Genomic DNA, 20,240 nt, shown 5'->3' with positions numbered 1-20,240 from the left:
GTTCAAGTCAATATGAGATAGATGTTGTGAAAGTAGAAGTGATTCAATCGTACCTTATATTGTGGCAAGTGTGAGGTGAGTTAACTACCACATTGTTCAGAAAAGTTGAGATTGAACACTTTATAAGTGAGATGACCTATAAACCTAACGCTTAAAAGTTTTGAGTAAAAGTGTGGTGTCCAACTCACTTTTGTAGTTGCTATGAGCTCAATGTGGATAATCCCCTTGGTTGCACCATTGTGACCCAATAGTGGTATCAAAGCCAATGGTTCGACAAAGGCTTCGACTGACTCCTTGTATCGAAAGTCTTTCTGACAAAGGTGGTCAGACGGTGAGTCTCGTTGAGTAGTGACAACGGCGGTGCAACTACATGTGGCTGTAAAAGCTTTCGCTGAAGGGAATGTATAAAGAATTGAATGACTCACACTTGAGGGAGAGATTGTTGTGGCAAGTGTGAAGTAAGTTAAGTTTCACATTGCTTAGAAAAGTGGAGGTTGAACACTTTATAAATGAGATGACCCATAACCATAATGTCTTAATGTTTTGGATAAAAGTGTTGTGTGTAACTCACTTGTAATGTGGATGACCCCCTTGTTGCTTCCTCGTGACCCAACACCTTGTCACAAATTGCACTCCTGCTTCTTAAATAAAAGAAATGATTATAATTGCCTCTATGTGTATGTTTGGTTTCAATTCTGGAGCATCCAGAATTGATTCTGGACGTGTAGAATTGATTCTGACTTGTTTGGTTTCTCGAAAGTAGAATTGATTCTGCCTCCAGAATTGATTCTACTTGAAGCTAGAAATCGTAGCTTCTGATTCTAGAATTGATTTTTACACTCAAATTTTTTGTTCAACTCACTTTTTCATGAATATATCCAAACATAAATCACTTCAGCTTAAAATCAATTTTGGCCAGAATCAATTTTACAGAATCAATTCTGCCAAAATCAATTCTCTCCGCCGCAGAACCAAACACACGCTATATTATCCGGCGAGAAATGCAAAGAGTCGTTGAGATCAATCTAATGATTTTAGCGTGATGGAGGAATGGATTCCCCTTGCTAGGAGCACCGAATGTCCTATGTGCTTTATAAGTGAACTTGAACTCTTGCTGTCGAGAATAACACTGAATTAGACCGTTTGTATTAAACCTTAATTAGTCCAATCTAAAACACTCACCTATAAAAATCACTGCAAAAATAACTAGCAACAAAAAACCAAACAATGAAACCGTTATTATGACTTATAAGAAAGAAAAATCAAATATTTGGATCTTCTATTTCACACTTGTTATTGTTTATTTTTTTCTCTCATTGAATTGAATGTGGACCACCACCACTATGTAAACCATGACCATGTATAGTGTATACGCTATGTTGCCAGGGCCGGCCCAACATATTCTGATGCCTAAAGCAAATTATTATATGAGGCCTTTTTTTAAATTAATAATAATATTTTATAAAAAAATAAATTAATGATTATATTTTATAAAAGAGAGCTGGTAAATAGTTCGAAAAACATTTTCACCATTTTTGACGAACTGTAAGCTTCTGCACTCTCTTTTATTATTTTAAAGAGGAGATTAAATTAATCAAATAAAAAATGCATGCCCTCCAATAATTCTAGTGTCTCATGCCATTTTTTGAAGATAAAGTTGAAACATCAGGAAAAAACTACGGTATTTCAAATCAACCTATTTACCTTTTATGAACTGTTTTGATAAATCTGGTGAAGAAAAGCTAAGGAGAGATACATTTTATTACATTTGGGTGCATATTATAATGGTAATGATAAAGTAGCAAATCCTTCAAAAATAGTTCATAATAATAAAGTAGTAAAAAATTGCCATGAGTATGAACTGAACGCATGATATGTTGATGCAATTGGGAAAATATTGCCGCTCGGCTGCACTACAATTGTTTACAATGCTTTATAACGTACTCCCTCCGTCCCAAAATAATTGTCATATTTTACAACTGCACACTTGCCGATGCACAATTTTGATCATTAATATCTTTAGTTGTGTATTACTAAAAATTATGAAAAATTGATATTTTGATAGTACTCATCGAGACAAATCTAACAAGATCTCATATGCTAATATTTATCTTTATACATTAGTAAAAAAATATGGTCAAAGTAGCTTGCATGAATAGTGCACAAAGTCAAATTGCGACAATTATTTAGATACGGAGTAACATATATATACAAAATATGGGGCCTAATTTCTAGACCCAAATTGCCCAATAATTTTGGGGCCTAAAGCCCTACTTTTGTTGGCTTTGGGCTTGGGCCGGCCCTGTATGTTGCCCGGGTGCGGGTACGGTACCGGTATCCGATACCGATACCGGTACGGGGTACGTCATTTTTATAAAAACTAAGGTACGGGTACGTCCCTATAATTTTTTAAAAAAATATAATTATATATATCAAATAATATAGTTATATTGTTAAAACAAATAATTAAACATAAAAAATATCACAACACACTTTAAATGTAATTTAAATTGTTCGAAACATCAAAATATGAAATTAAAACCAATTAGCTCAAAAAGAGTCAATTATTTCCCTCTTCATCATCACTAAAAAGAGTGACCTCTAGTTAGGTTCACCGCGAGAAAGACTAGCAATTTCAAGAATATCAACTATATATTAAATAAATCTCATTCATCTCTACGAATATCCCACATTTTTGTTGCACTTTCATTATAAATATTAATATTTCTCTTTCTTGAGAGAAGACGAAGATTGGTATGAATAAAAACTAGATCTTCATCTCTCTTTGAATTTAGTCTATTCCTTTTCAACAAATGAGTGAATAATTCCGGCGGCTACTTTGTTATTGTTTTTTAGCAATAATTGCTACTTTATATTATAAACAAATAAAAAACGTAAATCTTCCTATAAAAAAACTAATAATAAAAGAAAAAGGAGAAAAAAAATCGTGTTTTTTTGAATTGGTGTACCACGCGAGTACCACAGGTGTACCACGCGTGTACCCGTTGCAAAAAACAAAAAAAAAAATAGGTACGGCGTCGGTGCGTACCGGGGGAGTACCATACGCGTACCAGTACCCGGTACGTATCCGGTACCGATATTCGGTCTAAAATGGAGTACCCATGCAACATATACGTGATTAAAGAAATGGGTAACCGATTACGGCAATAGGACAATGATTCGTGTTAGGGTGAACTATATAGGTGTCTTTATCTCAAACTTTTTATAACATGGTCTACTACTACTGTGATCTTAATTTTTATCTTTGAAAATGTAGTCCTGTGTTCTACAGTCATGGGCAGCAGCACCCAGCCTTTTCCTCCACATGCTTCTACTTTTGTTATCCACTTCACTTCAACGTTATTGCCACTTGCCAGCATTTATTAGTCATAAGTCACACAGTATATAATATTTTTTGTGGCCATGTAAAAAATTTATTTTCATTGATGAAGGTGTTATATGAATGTTAACCCCTTTTATTGGTTTAATAATTCGATGTGAATGATATTTCTTAATCTTAGTATTTTGGAAAAAAATATTTTAATAATTTAAAGTTTGACTGTGAAATAAAATTTAGTTAAAAATTATTTCTTTGAAAAATTAAACTTGGAACATAACACTAAAATAAAACGGTGTTAACTTCTTACATTGATCTCATAAAGTTAGTGTCATGTGTTGGGTGTGATTTATCCAAATTAATTTTACATTGGAAAATGCTGAAAGGCACGACACTTATTGTCGTGAAAATCCCGCGAGTGACTTGTCATCCTGATGGGGCCACTCCCTTAAATCCATCTTTAGACAAAATGCCCAAATTAACCCTAAATTGTTTGCCGGAAATACTCCTCTGCGTCCCTTCACCATTCTTCCTTACCTTCAACTACGCCATCTTCATCGTTCCATAATTGTGAGGATCAAATCGAAATCGAAAATTGAAACCAACAGATGTTGAGGATCAAACCAAAGATTTCTGCAGAAGAGCAGATGCTGATGACGAACATACGCACATTGGAAAAGGACATCGATTCAGGTTAATTTCAAATCCGCGTTGAATTTTTGTGGGTCTTGGTTTGTTTTTTCCAAGTGTGTGTATGGATAGTTTAAGAAGTGATACCTTTAAATTTGGGTTTAATGTCATCTTCTTTTTGTCTGCCTTTGATATTCTCAGATTTTTGTAGGTGATGGAGTGCGTCTACAAGCCACTTGCTGCAAAACTCATTGTTGGCACTTGGCATTATAAGCTAAATTGAACTTGGTGTGTTGGATTAAGTGTTTGATTAGATTATGTGAAACTGGTTTTTATAGGATCTTGTTAAAAGTGCTTGTGTAGCTTAGTTGGTTGATTGAGAGTTATTGTTCTTGGTTGGTTTTTTCCAAGTGTGTGTTTGTATTATGTTTTGTTACTCTTGCTGTATTATGCAGGTTCTGTTTGTTGCCTTGCCTTTATACTTAAGGTTTTATTCTAATAAAGTTCGTTGTTTCCAGATTTTTTAAAAAATAAATAAATATAGTTATAATAAGCTTGGTTGTTTTTGCAGTAGGGTGATTGTGTGAAAGACTGAAAGGGAAACAATGGAGATTAGAGATAGAGATAAAAAGAACAATATCACAGGCGCAAAATTTTCTCTTCAATATTTTATTTTATTTTAATATTAATAAAGGATAGCCTGGCTATAATAGCCATAAGAAAAAAGAAACTGGTGGCAATACACGTGTTCGTGCAATTTCGTGGGGGTGCTTGTCGCACCATATAGCACAGCTCTTTTACATTATAGAGTGGACAACTCAATTGATTTGAGCAAGAGTCAAATGAGTGGAGGAGTTAAAAATTAAGTTTTTTTTGTTTTCACCAACAGTATCCGACTCACTGGACCGTCTAATCTTGATTTGAAGATCGGTTATGACATCAAGTAATTTTAATCCCTTCCGATTGCAGTTGATTGGTGAAGGTAAAAAAAAAATACTTACATTAACAATTAATTACTCTTCATCAATGCTAATTGAATTTAAAATTTTAAAAGTTTGTCCGTAATATGTAATTTTCTCCTTCTTGGTTTCGGCCCTTATTTTCATAAAAAATAAAGTTTGATCCCGTCGTGGAAAAAATAGGTTTGAATCGAAGAGACCTTAGGTTCGAGCTCAATCCTAAAGTTTTCCCTGACTTAGATTGAGACACTATCACTTAACCTTAAATTTTTCTTTTATAATTTTTTTTAAAATTCCAGTATAAGTCCTATTTGCATGAAAATATAAGTTCATTAATAATCCAAGTACAATATAGTTAACGAGGAACATGTCTGATTGTTCTGCGGGAATGTGACGGTCTGTCGGGGGAACTCTGTTTTAGAAGATTCTTGGAAAAGTGATTTTCACATACACAAACACATTCACTCACAAAACAACATAATAGAATCTTTCACCGCTTTGACCAACTCACTTCACCACCATGTCTCCACCGTCATTAAATAATTATTCAATCTTAGCCACGCTTGCTTATTAAATAAATTAATATATAGTTTTTGTTTAATGAGCATTACAACTAGATCCAGATTTCAGGAAATAATAATATTAAAAAGCCATGCCAAATGGCAAAAAGCCCCAAAACATGGTTACATTCCACTTATCTCTTCATCTCTTGCATGTGGGAGTCACATAAGATATGATATATAGTAATATACATGCATTCATGCATTCTGAGTGAACTTGCTTTTGTAGAATTTAGTGTAACTATGCAAAATGAGAGAGGATGCATTCAATATATTAATTTTTTTTAATGAAAAAACAGGTCATGGATGAATGTGAAGTTCACAATAAATAACTATATCACATACATTTATTGCGTAGACAATACCTCTGAACCAATCTTGTCTTCTTTGTAATAGAATGACATTACTACATAACTATGTTCGGTATCACGGTGGTATGTCAGAATCATTGGCCTAATGTGATTTTCCAAAGGCTACATAACTATATAGCTTCTGCAAAATTACAGTGGATCACTGTGATTCTGGCATACTCAGTGTGATACCAAACATACATTTAAATTAATAGTATACTCATAATTCATCTTCCTCAACAACAAAAACAGTACATTCACCTAATATCAGTGATCACATTAAATTTGCTGATAATTACTAGACAGTATGTTCTGAACAACAAAAAGTTGTCCTACAGAAGAAAATGAAAATGGTTACTAAAAATAAGAAAGACAAGGTAAAATAAATCACCAAGTTAAAACTTTTTATTAACTTTAGGCAAAATAATAATACAACATTTTCTGTCCAGGTAGAACAATGCAATTGAATTCCCAAAACAATACAACATCACATCACAGTTTTCTGACTGTTAAGTTTACAAAAGATTAGAATGAATTGATCACTACTATACAGTTTTGAGTAATGAAATACACAAGGAAGATATGTATAGTAACTAAAATACACAAGGAAGATATGTATAATAACAAAAATACACAAGGAATACGTTATATACGCAAAAAAGGGAAAGAGAATCAAGAATCAGAATTGGAATTGATGGGAAGTTGCAGAGAAGGTTGATGATCATTCTTGCTCTTCTCCAAAGATATCTGCTTGGCAATGCAAAGAAGAATAATTGTTTTACATATCGATATGAAGTTATTAATCGAGCAGAGTACGAAGTAGGAATATAGGACTAAAATCTAATTTATGATATAAAGCAGCTTTTATCGATATAAATAAATGAAATAAACTATGGTTGAAGCTTCCATCAGATGTTCAGAATGAAGATAATGGTATTTGCACCGATCTTACATCTTACCAACCATCCATCATACCGGTATAAGATATAATTACCAACAAATTGGAGATGCTATGACGCATTAACTTACCAAGAGAATATCCTCATCAGTACCAAAGGCCTTGCGAGCTTCTTCTAAAGACTTTGAAGATATCCTTTTATGTTTCCTGAAAATTTTCAGGGAATTTTGAACTTATGAATTTATCAAGATGTGACTCTTACTGTAGGATCAAAATCAGAAACAGAACTAGGAAATAGTTTAGGGGAATTAAAACTATAGCATTGATTTACACGGAACGTAAACGCCACTAATTAACATCATTGAAGTGTTAAACATTCATTGCCAGGAGAAGAAAGTTCATAAATAACAGAACTGATAAGAACTTTCTTTCAGAAACAACATAGATAAGCATGCAGATAGGAAAATCTAGCACTACACTACATCTAGAATTTTTATGTTGCCGTAAATAATGAGTTGTCATGATTCTCATGAATAATGACTTGTAACAACTACACCTAAACATATGATTCTCAGGTTACAGATTTCATATTATGAACACTTTCGACTCATATCATAGCAAGCCAGCATGCGAAAGCCATACATCGCTAGACTTAAATCGCTCAACCCCCAAACTACTTGTCGGCCTCTTGATTCTCAAATTACAATTGATATCTGGTATGAGTAATGGATCTAAGTTCCCCTAGTGCTATTCCTTTGTTTGTGAAAATTTCTTTATCGGTCTTCTTTTCTTTCTTATGAGGTAGTCTGTAGGGATCAACAAGTCAAAAAGACCCCATCTCTTTTGCTTTCTGAAGGACCCCATCAATTTCTCTAAAAAACTTAATGGTAAAAATTACATGGACTATTACTCTGCTGTTGAAGCCTGCTTTCATAGTCAGAGACTGTGATCATTTTGTAATCCAAGTTGAAAAGGTTGATGATTCATAAAGAATAAATGGCAAAAAGTTGATTATCAGATAGTATCCTTGATTTGGGAATCTATTGATCCATGCTTCCAGTTCGCCACTGGTTTTATTAATCTCGTTATCTGATTTGGAAGAAAAGTAAATGTGTTTATCCTACTGATATTCACGTCTCTATATCCATATCATTTAGCAACACTACAAATGCATGATCATGTTTTTTTTTTTATAAAAGGAATGCATGATCATGTGATTTAATTCCGTATCTGAACAAAGTTCGGTCTACCATCCAGCAAGTGAAGATGATTCTGTCTGAGAGTGCTCAAAAGGTGCTAGATAAGCTAGATCAAAATGTACACATGGGTTTTATTCTTCATGGCCTACATAAGGATTTTGAAAATAGTAGTAATCAAGTTCTAGCCGACCGAAATATTTCTACAGTTTTAAGGTGCTGGATATTGAAAAAAAGGATGACCAAGGCTGTTTCCTCTAGCATTGTCTCATTCTCGATACTTCAATACGGTAATTCCTCAGTTTGATTATCTCAGTATTTTCCATTAGGATCTTGGATGCTAGAATATGGTGTATAAGTCAAAATTACTGGCAAACCTTTCTTTTTCTCAAATTTATCTGCCACAAAACTCCTCATTTCATCTCCCTTGAAGATGGTTCAAATTTGAAAGTCACGGGCATTAACCCATACAGCCATATTTAGACATTGGTTCCTTTACCGCCAAATAAAAATCAAGTGGGATGGATCTTCACTATAAAAGCAAGCTATACTGGATGGCCTCATGAGTCACGACTCATCATGTGGCCAAAGGTTTCGCTCAAAATTTTGGCAAGTACTACATAGATACTTATTTATTTCTAGTTCGAGTTTTTTTATCCATGGATCTAAGCGTTAAGCTTCTTTTGACCAAGGAGATTACTTCTCATACCCAAGTAGATATATTAATAGCAATTGCTAAATTATCTAACTAACCAGACTAAACATTTCTTTTGTTGTCAATGTGGTAAGCCAATTCCTTAATTCTCCTCGAGTTGGCCATTCAAATAAAGTTATCAATTATTTTAGACTCATTACAGGATCATCAAGGATTATTGTATAAATAACAAAGGCCATAAGGATACTGTTGTCTAAACTGTTGCAGATTGGGTTAGATCTCCTTATAATAGGATATATCCGCCTCAGGATGTCGTGTTCCCTTTGGAGGAAATCCCAATTTCACGGAAGAAAGAAACAAAATGTAGTTGTAAAGTCATGTGTTGAAGCAGAATACTTGGCTATGACTCTTACCACTTGTGACAATCACGCAGGTTTTTCTATTGCATCCAGCATTCCATTGATTGTTATTTGATTCACGAGAAAATTGCTTATGGGGAAATTTACTCAACCAATATTAACTCAAGTGATCAACGGGCAGTTTGCTTAATAAAGCTCATTGGGGACAGTTTTTTATATGAGCTGAAACTCAGATGCTTTTGAACTCTTTGATCTAGCTTTTGAAACTCAGATGCTTTTGAACTCTTTGATCTAACTCTTTGAAACTCAGATGCTTTTGAAACTCAGATGTTTTTCGGCTTAACTCAAATCCCAAAAGCTTTGCTCATAGGGTGCGAGTTAATCCCCACTTAGAACCAATGTTCAATAGATATCACTATCTAATGTGATACTCTTATCAGATCAGCCCTCTCACATTCAAGGTTGAATATCTGGACAGTGATGCTGTAACAAGACATTTGTGGGTAGCCAAACAGATCCACGATAGACGCTGATACCATGTTGAAGTTATGAGGTTTTAGATAAAGAGGAGAAAAACTAAAAAATTTATCAAATCGTCAATTATAGCCTTATTTTTGTCTTTATTCTTGCGCTCCTCTATTTATCTAATGCCCCATAACTTCAACAAGGGGGGTTGTTAGAAATTGAATATCTATCTCAACTATTGTACCACTTTCCAAGTTTCATGCATCATAGGATTCATTGTATCTTAGGAAAATTGAGCTAGCTTATTCTCTTTCTGAAAATTGTATTTTTTTTTGTTTTTGTATATAAATATCATTGTGCTGTGTGTATTCACTCACTCATGAACATTGGAAATTCTCATCAAATATCGGTCTCTCTGAAGTGATTTTAATAACAAGGGTAAAACATTAATGCACAATTTTTTTTTTTAAATAATACAAGAAATCAGACAGTTAGTGGAAAGAGGGAAAAGAGTATACCTTGAGCTAGCAGGATCTCTAATTTCAAACATATCTGCTCCAGCGTCAAAGCCACATATCAACACATAGTGACCTGTCAAAAGAATATACATAATAATCCAAGTCTTAGGCTCTTGGTATTTAAAAGTTACACCGGAATCATAATAATCCAAGTGACTTAGGGCCCGTTTGGATTGACTTATTTTAGAGCTTATGCGAAACAACTTATGCAAATAAACAAGCTTTTATATATTATAAGTTTTTCAAGGTAGTTTATGAGAAAACAGCTTATAAAGATACAATTTTTGTTAGTGAAAACTTATGAAATAACATAAAAATTTATTCTTTTTACACAAGCTATTTTCATAAGCTAAAAAGTAAGCCAAATCCAAAAGGGTTAGTCGAGCCACTCCAAGAAGAAACACTCTACTAACATCTATTTTTTTTCTTTCCATTCTCAAGACTCAAATTTGAGACCTCATTTAAGAGTAACCAAGACTCAATTTTTCCCCATTTCCTAGATTGCAAAATGAAATATAATAGTTTTTTGATATATTTCTCTAAACTCATTATATATAGTCATTCAGTACATGCACACTGCATAAGTTAACTAAATAAATCAAAACGAATGCTAGATACTTATACAGCATAATTGTAGCATAGTAACTTCCATTTAAAGAATGCATATGAAGCATATACAAATAAGCTAAAGCAAATATATTAATGCTCACCTGTGTATTCAGAGTTACTGCTCAAGACGCCAGGGACATGAAAATCTTGCCAAGCATGACTGCAACAGAACCTTTTCAATAATAGATAGAATTGCTCATAACTAAAGTACAGAAGGAATTAGAAGAAACCTCTACCTCAATTTATTGTGATCAACTAAAGCAATGGCGATATATTTCCCAGACAATATGAGAAATGAAATCTCTTCTTCACTAATTGATCTGCACTGTAAAAAGATGGAAATGTTTGCAGAAAGAAAAAAAGATAAACAGGTATAAAGTTCTACTGTCAATTTCTTCCCATCCAAATAAATTTTCCAGAGAACACCATTTTAGAAGCTGTCTCTAATTCCTCATCCATCATACTCAACGCATGAAGTAAAACTACAACTGATTATACACCCTTATGTTATTTCCAAACAAGATGAATGTAAAAATAAAAGTATCAAACATTATTTGAAAGATATGACATTATAACATTTTACTTTTCTTCTCCAATAGTAACAATCTAAAAACTTCTTAGAATTATACTCGGGGGATTCAATAAAAAAGGTAGAGCATACCTGTATATCGATCCCAGCCTCCACCGCATCCTGAAACAGCATATCCACTCTTGCAAGATCATTAGGCAATTCCTCCTACACAACATCAAAACAAAATCTTATCAACCTAGTGTGATCGACAGACGGTACCAAATGCGCGCTGAAGAAAATCTCTATGGTAAAGTTCCTTCCGAATCTCCAATAAACCAATATCGAATGTAACAAGCATAAAACCAACATGTCATATAACCTATACACCGGTATCCTCTCCACTCAACTGATAAGTATCCAAGCACTTGGGAAACCCTCCCTTAAAAACTACTCCCTCCGTCCCTAAATATAAGCCCCCATTGAAGTTTTTCATGCATATTATGAAAAGTTAGTAGTGTAATAAATATGTACTTTTTGGGTATTACAATTACTAAATTGTCCTTTGTGAAAAGATGTATTTGTAGTTTACTTTTCGTATTCCAATGCAAAGTAGGGTTATATTTGGAAAAGTAATAATAAATGTCTCTAGGGAATTGAAAATGAGCTTATATTTAGGGACAAATTTTATCTTTGAAAGGGTGCTTATAATTAGGGACGGAGGGAGTAGTTATCAAGGGGAAGAACTATACCACCAAAATACTACTGAGCATCCCATATTATTCGTGATGGGAGAAGGACAAGAGTCCTATCATATCACCTTCATTGAGAGCCGAAGTTCCAGCGGCTGCACTCTACGACGTTTTACTTAGCCTTTATGGTTGGTCCCTCCGTAAGTAGCCCTTTCCGAGGGACCGGCAACCAGCTATTATACTAACTGATAAGTATCCAAGTACTTGGAACACTCTCCCTTAAAAGCTACATATTAAAGGGGGGAGAACCAAATCACTGAAATACCCCATCGAACATCCCATACTACTCGACATGGGATTTGGGCAGCCCATAACCCAAGTCCCTATCACCGACAGCGATTATTAATAAGACCTACAACCAAGCACAGACACTTTTGGGCAAAAACAAATTCATTTTTCTGTTAAAACTGGTGAATCACCTAACTATGTGCCAAATGTCCTATTGGATGATATTCTTAAAAGAATATATTTCCGACCCACATTTCAACGACTAAAATGAGCTTATATCTTCAATTTGTTCAATATACAGACATGAGTGTGCACCATGCAAAGACATCTTCTGAACATCGATTTGCTCCTTGAAAGATTATTACTTCAATTTATTTTTCATATAGTAATTTTGAGGCATAAAAATAATTCAAAAGTTACATTTGCAATTATCAGAAATCAACCCTTAAAGAAAAAAGTGGGTGTTACTCAAACATGAAAGAGCTTGTAACCACCTTGTAAAAGGATTCACCACAATAGTTCGGGTTTGCACCAAATGTCACCGTGAAGTAGGAAAAAGCAACAGAAAATCTCTGTAACAAATACGCCAAGTCAACAGTCCAAATGCTGCAAAATAGTAGTCAACAGTGAGAGAAGTCAGAAGTCTATCATATATTTTCATATGGAATTATGATATTCATCTGGATATTTTGGAGGAGGGTGTACATGATATCAATCTGTTTTAGTATTCGATTCAGACCAATAGAAAATTAAATGCTGTAGTTGGCACTTAACGACATAACCCAGAAAAGTTAACTATTAAAATGAACAAAGAATTTGTGTATTTTCCTAATTCTCTCCTGTTAGGAACAATCTTTTATGCACTTTGGTTTTTAACTCAAATCCTGGACATTGGAAGCAAAGATGAAAATTACGTGCAGAACCAGACTGTGTTAATTCCTATACTTTCAATTTTCCTATTTACATACCAATATACATCAATATATGATGACCAACTTTAAGTGGGATTCTGAACTTTTACCCACGATAGCAAAGATTTTGTCATTTTAATATTGGTTTAGGTACTTCCCAAACAACAAAAAACCCACTGGATCAGGGGAACATACAATGAATTGAACAAGGACCACATAATAATTACCACATCTCAACGCTTAACTATAAGAAATTAGGTCTTTTCCACTTACAAAGTCCTTACTTTGTCAATTATTTCCAGTGCAAGATTCCTATACTCACATAATTCAAACTAGGATCCCTAGCTATCTCCCTCTCAAGTGTGAGTATTGCACACAAAGACATTGTAAAGTAGAAGCCTTTGATGCATTCAATGGTGTCAACAGGAGGGATGCCCATACCCAAGAGCCAGTAGCTCTCCTCCAAATTGGGCCATTGATGCTCTCTTCATACTTGTGGCAACTCAACCATTTTGCTTTAATAGCACTTGTCGTGTATGGAGCCAAAAACACCAGGGATATCTACATCCAAACACGAACACGACTATTCGCTTTAGTATCACTTGTCAAGTAGGGAGCCAAAAACATTAGGGATATCTACATATATAAACACCAAAAAGCTTAAACTTTTGGGAGTTATTTTATGACATGATATCAAAGCCTTTATGACCAAGTGGTCAAGAGTTAATTTATCTCATGATATTGAAGCCTTTCATGTTGAACTCGAGCACAATATGGGGCCTTTCAATGAGAGGTGTTAGATATGTTACAAAATCATTAAGTATTCAACTGGCTTAACTTAATAACTCATGCGTTTTGGATAGTTGCTTCTTGACAAACCTTTACCAAGAAAATGTATCATATAATATCAACAACAACAATGGTACTGTAAAATAATGATATATAGTTATGGGCTAAATAAATTAGAGTGGAGGGGGGAGGGTTATATTTACAATAACTATATTGATCACAATGCAGCTAGTATATGAAAATGTTAATAAGAAACCCTTCCATGTAATTAACATTTTAAGATTTTGTCAACATTTTTTATTAAATAAAGGCAGAGAGGATTAAAGATATAATTGCATAGCCGTGATCTTGCAGCGTATAGATTCTCAAAACTTTGAGTAAAACTCAGTGAGTCCCAAACACGGTTGTTAGTGAGCCTACTTCTTAGTATAGGAATTTTAATTTTCTTAATCTATTAAAAATGTCTGAACTATACTTCCTTCATAGATGTATTCGACATAGTCATGTGTATATAATCTAAGATCTTAAAGGATGCCATATAGCATAGTAATGACGATATCTAGGCTTTTATAGAGGTAAAGACCTATTTGTGCAGCATAGTTCAGCCAGTGCTTCAATATCAAAGTTGTTGACACCAATAGTTTTCAGAACCATTACTACACAAGCAAGGCCACAATCCCATGTATATATTTGGTTTATGTGTGGTACCTACAAGCATGATCGGGAAGAACTTTACTACAATATAATGAATATAAAATATTTGCACGTTACAGAATAAAATTTCAGTGATTAATCACATGCACTTACATCAATGAAAAGTGAACGCCGTAACGAGGGAGGATGGGAATCTATGTTACATGATGAATGCTGAAGCAAGTATGTTTCTATCGCACTCAAATTTTCTCCTTTTAATTCTCTTTCATCTTCCGTCTTAAGAATCTTGTTGAATAGCAGGCATATAGGCCACATCAATGACCAAATTGAATGTGTAGAATGTTTACTTCCGAAAAAGGGTTCAGGAAATCAAACGAGTCCAAAGAGGGTGAATGAGAAATCCTTGTAGTGTATGCGGGGTCTCAACCAAATTGATAGAGTTGCAGTATATACCTACCTGCAGCAGCATTGACATAAAAATTATTAGAAGCCAAGCATATAATTCTTTCAAATTCTTTGTAGTTAGGACATCACTAATTTCACTCAAGGCCGCCAACACATAAGAAATTAAGAGTATATTCGGATGAATGAAATTTGGTTGGGAGAGAAAGGGAGGGATAATTTTTCATCTTGAGTTAACATTATTTTTATTTGAAAATTCGAAAAATGAGGGATTGTCATGAAACCATCCATTCACTCTGTATTAAAGTTTTTAAACATTTAATATTTCTTCGAGTCTAAAACGAAATATTAAATGTCCCCTCCAACTTAATTATTCTATGAGGATTGTCCAACCAAATTCAATACAAATCGAACAAAATCAAAGATGGCCTTTTTGAAAGTTGTCAGTAAATGTGGGATAGCTGCACCAAGTTTATTATGTTTGGGGAAGCTCAAAGAGCTCCACGAAGTTCCTTTTACATGAGCAAACATGATTTTAGTTAAAAAAAAGTATCATGTTTGGTTGTAATCTGCAAGAATGAAGTTTGCTTCTGAGAAAATATTTGAATAGAATTTCTAAGATGTAGCTTTGTGTTAGGTTGTTAATACTATACTAAAAGTTTTATTACAAACTCACATTTCAGATTCTAAACATAAATCCCTTTATCTTAATCTTAAACCCAATATTTATTTGGATTTACAGTGAATACGATGGAATCACGGTCTAATGTGATTTTAGCAAAAAAATCCGCTTAAATAAAATCACGATTCACGATGACACTGTGATTTTGTCAAACTCACCGTAATTCCAAACATGCACTAAATCCTCTCGTGTTAACATTTCGAATGATAAGAAAATTGTATGTCATCATGCCCCTTCAAACAATTTCCTTCTACATTGAAACCCAACAAAAAAAAAAAGGATAATTTTGATTAACAGCAAAAGGGATTTATGCCTGACACAGAAAATTCTCCTATATAATATAACAGATAAACAGAAATGAACAAAAAAAAAACCTCATTCAGAACTTCGTCTTTTAAAATTATCATTTTTTCAAGGAAATTTTGAAAACAAGTCTAAATACAATAAAATTTCAACAGTTTCACCGAGGTAAGATTACATTGCAACAAAACATCATCATCGTCATGATAAAATTCGATAACTGAACAAATTAATATAGAATAATCAGCGAATTGAACAAAACGAAACAGAAATGAAATTGAACGTACAAGGGAGGCGAAGAAGGCGGAGACCGACAGACAGGTTGTTTGGTTGGTTGGTGGGTGGTTTTGTTGAATTTGATGATGATGATAATGATTTACCTTTTGCTATGTTTGTCACTTTTCTACTCTGTTATGTTTATTCTCTCTTTACCATTCATCACGTTTTCTTCTTCTTCTTCTTCTTCTTCTCCTACTTCATTCCTTTTCCTTTTCTAGGGTGAAACTTAACCGTGTGTCTCTGTACTGTGTAGATTTTTTTCCCTTTCAAGATAAGATGATGATTTTAATTACTTTTTTTTTTTATACTGGAAATTGGTAGAATAAATCCTAAATAATAAAAGATGAATGGCATAAAATAAGAAAAGTAGAAGTAATCTGAATTCTCATGGATAGATTCGTAATGTTGACTGAATTTGTAATTTTTTTTAACAAACAAAAGTATATATATATATATATACACACACAAAAAACTACAAAAAATTCTAGAAAACGTCGAAACAAATACAACAAAAAAAGCGTCAACCACCAACTATGATAGTTTGAGACTAGATTGACGTTCGCTGTTTTCAACCACCGGTCAGGGACGGACATAAGGGGGGACAAGTAGGGGCTGAGGCCCCCCTCTTGTCATTATTTTTTTTCTTTCATATACTTGTTCTTGATACATATGTACATGTAAATTGATATTTGAGAGATGTGTTAAAAGATTAGTAACGACCGTTTGTAACAATTTACTTTAAAATATTTTGATAATATATATACACTACTAAAGTTCAAATTTAATTAAGTTAGTTATGATTGTTTGCTACAAGTGAGAGATAAGGTTGACAAACAAGATAGAAAATGAATTTCAAACTAATTATGTGATTACTTACACCAATAGAAGAATTGCCGAAAAATTTAATACAAATTCAGTTGTTGATGAATTTTATGATATAGAACAATGTCGTGTATAAATTAGATAAACAATGCGATGTATTTTTTATTGAGTATATTTAAGTACTATTATAATTATTATAATTATGATTTAATTAATATTTATTATTTAATTATTCCGGCCTCCCGTTTTATAGATTCTTGGATCCGTCCCTGCCACCAGTAGGAATTGAGTTTGACCTTGTCCAACAATTGAGGTAAGGACACTTCTGAATAACCTATAGTTTCTTTCATTTCAAATAATCCAAACACATAAGAGCTAAATGAGTTGCAAGAAATAGCATCGTGCTCGTAATCCACCTGATGAATGAGTAAACTAATAAAAATGGTTTGACAGATTTTGAGGATCCGCCGACTAAAAACCAATTCATGACGGCACTAACGACCAAAGAGAGTCCAAGATAATGCATGAGATAAATAAGTGATGAGCAGATTCCACACCTCCACAACGTGACATGCAAGACTAAGCTCTTAGACTTATGATGCCTCGAGTCGCAAAATTTACTTTAGTTAGCAACGTATCTCATAAAAATCTCCGGGCAACAATAAATATCTTCAAGGGAACCTATCTGTCCCACAAAAGATCTTCAGTTGTGTCCAAGGGAACCGATTGCCGAGAAGTCAAGAGCTTATACGCGCCCCTGACTGAATTTGTAATTGATTAAAATTGTTTTGTCAATTAAATCTAAACGAATGCTGTAATACGAAATAAACTAAATTAAATGTGAAATTCGCTGTCATTTTGGTCCATAACTAAAAAATATATAAAATACTCTAATTTCCAACTCTGCAATCTATAGTCACTTTAGTCAAAATTAATCGTTAACTTTACAAAAAATTGATGTGACATTATTTGGAATACTTGACACATTGAGTAAGCACATTAGTGGGTGTGCCTATGGTGCATAAGCCCAAACTTATGCACCATGCATAAACTTGCTTCCTACACCCAACATATTTGCTTCCTACACCAAAAGTCAGCTCAAACAAAAAATTAGGCAATCCATTACTCGCGCGCCCCCCATATACTACCTCATTACTTGCGCCCCCCCATTTGCTTAGCACACCCCCAAATTTTTTTTCCTTTTCATCCCTAGATTTCTTGTGAGCCCCCTAATTTTTTTTCCTCCCCCAGATTTCTTGCGCGCCCCCAATTTTTTTTCCTCCTCCAAACTTCTAGCACACCCCCCAAATTTCTAGCGCGCCCCCCGTTTCCAATTAAATAATAACTTTTGTTCCTTTGAAGTATATTATAAGAATCCATTTTTAATTAATTTTCGTCATACACCCCCTCGAAGCCCAACATAATAACCAATGGTTCATGTATATATAAAACATATTTGTCAAACATACAATTTAATTTTAAGTTTTATCAATCATAATCACAATATAAATAAAATCTCATACATTAATTACACACACACACGTATATATATATATATATATATATATATATATATATATATATATATATATATATATATATATATATATATATATATATATATATATGGATTTTTTTCTTTACAATAAAAAAATGATCGAATCCAATATCTCATGCATACTATCCAAATTTTTCTCAACTAAACTAACCCTAATTGCTTTATATGATTTTTTGCTTTATGTAGCATGGTTTTGTAAAATGGTTATGTGATGTTTTACTTAATGACAATGGTTTCAGTGTATATCATCTTGGCACTAATGCTCATATGAAACCATTTAACTAAAATAATGGTTTCAGTGTATAACGCTATGAAACCATTTAACTAGACTAATGGTTTCAGTGTATAACATCTTGAAACCAAATAACAAGACTAATGGTTTCAGTGTAAAACGCTATGAAACTATTTAACTAGAATAATGATTTCATATAACAGTATGAAACCATTTAACTAGACAAATGGTTTCAGTGTATAACATCTTGAAACCAATTAAAAGGACTAATGGTTTCAGAGTATAACATCTTGGCACTAATGCTCATATAAAACCATTTAACTATAATAATGGTTTCAGTGTATAACAGTATCAAACCATTTAACTAGACAAATGGTTTTAGTGTATAACATCTTGAAACCAATTAACAAGACTAATGGTTTCAGTGTATAACATCTTGGCACTAATGCTCATATAAAACCATTTAACTATAATAATGGTTTCGGTGTATAACGTCATGAAACCATTTAACTAGACTAATGGTTTCAGTGTATAACGGTATGAAACCATTTTTGCTGTGAAATAGTTTCAAAGAGTTGTTCTCCAAAAACATAACCCTTAATAAAAATTGTGAAATAAATTTAAATTTTTAAGACGATATAAAATCGGAGAGAGTGAGGTATCCCCAACCGTTCCAAATAATTCAAAATACCCTAAATAAAATTTTGGGAAAATTTTATTAATACCTGATATTTATAAAAGCATATTTACCTCATTTAATTAACTAAAAATAGTTCCAGGTCTCAGAAAAATACCTAACTGGTCCCAAAATTCCCAGAAAAGTATTTACTATTTTTCTATAAAAACAATAAAAAAATTTGGAGTCTCCTTGGCACCGCACGCGCCCCCACGCGCCGCCAGTGAAAGTGGGCGTGGAGGCGCGTCACTGTTCATCATCTTCCTCACCCATTTTCTGAAGAAACGGGTCGCGACGACCCGGTTCGTCGACCCGATTCGTTCTCCCTCAACAATCAACGAAACTCGACGTTCTTTATACGGTTTTGATCGTCGTTCGATTTTATGAATGTTTCCGATATTAGTTTTCGAAATCGGTGATCGAATCGCATATAAAATGTGGCCGAAATTGAGCAAGCAAAAATAGAAAGTTCTTCGGTTATGATTATTACACGTGTAAAATCATCCGATGGCTGTGAATGACTTATGCACCATACATAAGAAACGACTTATGCATATTAACTATTGTCGCTTGATGATATAACAAATACCAAAATAACAGATATAAATATTTTTCAACAAAAAAATATTGACTTAAATGCACTTTTGGTCCCCCTATTTTCAAAAAAATGAAGTTTTGGTCCCCCTATTTTAAAAACCAACTTTTTAGTCCCCCTATTTTCACTTTTTTTGAGTTTTGATCCCCCATCCTATTTTGGAGTTAATTTTGTTGATGTGGCCTTGTAACTAATGATGTGGCAACATTCATGTTGACAAATTTAATATCCATGTAATTATTATATATTTTTAAATTCAATAAAACTTTATTTATAAAATATTTTAATTGTTAGAATTATATATTCAACTGAAATA

The 20,240-nt window shown here is 33.4% G+C and overlaps 1 protein-coding gene and 1 long non-coding RNA gene across 6 annotated transcripts; one reads left to right on the top strand and one right to left on the bottom strand.

Annotated features, from left to right (window-relative positions):
• Positions 1 to 3,701: 3,701 nt before the first annotated feature.
• Positions 3,702 to 4,762, top strand: LOC123898508. Its single transcript, XR_006805330.1, has 3 exons — positions 3,702 to 4,030; positions 4,179 to 4,454; positions 4,539 to 4,762. It is a non-coding gene; the product is annotated as an uncharacterized LOC123898508 (long non-coding RNA).
• A 1,457-nt stretch (positions 4,763 to 6,219) lies between these two features.
• LOC123897838 (guanylyl cyclase 1) lies at positions 6,220 to 16,371 on the bottom strand. Of its 5 annotated transcripts, XR_006805130.1 has the most exons (11): positions 16,050 to 16,348; positions 14,532 to 14,835; positions 14,308 to 14,432; positions 12,519 to 12,630; positions 11,198 to 11,272; positions 10,773 to 10,861; positions 10,638 to 10,708; positions 9,928 to 10,000; positions 6,866 to 6,941; positions 6,452 to 6,583; positions 6,220 to 6,420 (listed from the first exon to the last, which is right to left on the bottom strand). XR_006805130.1 is itself a non-coding variant. In XM_045948625.1 (10 exons), the coding sequence occupies exons 2-10, from the start codon at positions 14,691 to 14,693 to the stop codon at positions 6,509 to 6,511; spliced, it is 846 nt and encodes a 281-aa protein (XP_045804581.1). In that variant the 5' UTR covers positions 14,694 to 14,835; positions 16,050 to 16,371; the 3' UTR covers positions 6,220 to 6,508. The 5 variants fall into 5 exon arrangements, 4 of the variants coding, with proteins under 4 accessions (XP_045804581.1, XP_045804579.1, XP_045804580.1 ...); XM_045948625.1 differs by having other exon boundaries at positions 6,220 to 6,583; positions 10,638 to 10,696; positions 16,050 to 16,371; XM_045948623.1 differs by having other exon boundaries at positions 6,220 to 6,583; positions 16,050 to 16,347.
• Positions 16,372 to 20,240: the final 3,869 nt, after the last annotated feature.

The sequence above is a fragment of the Trifolium pratense genome, linkage group LG7, assembly GCF_020283565.1.
Source record: "Trifolium pratense cultivar HEN17-A07 linkage group LG7, ARS_RC_1.1, whole genome shotgun sequence".
Lineage (NCBI taxonomy): Eukaryota > Viridiplantae > Streptophyta > Magnoliopsida > Fabales > Fabaceae > Trifolium > Trifolium pratense.
Note: the sequence above shows the minus strand (reverse complement) of the source record. Positions and strands in the feature narration are given on the sequence as shown.

Coding starts and splice junctions, on each gene's coding strand:
- LOC123897838 (XM_045948623.1), bottom strand. CDS start 14,693: ATGTGGCCTATATGCCTGCTATTCAACAAGATTCTTAAGACGGAAGAT. Junction 10,001..10,637: donor CAGTAACTCTGAATACACAG/GTGAGCATTAAT, acceptor TTCTTTTGACAG/GTCACTATGTGTTGATATGT. Junction 6,584..6,865: donor CTGATGAGGATATTCTCTTG/GTAAGTTAATGC, acceptor ATTGCCAAGCAG/ATATCTTTGGAGAAGAGCAA.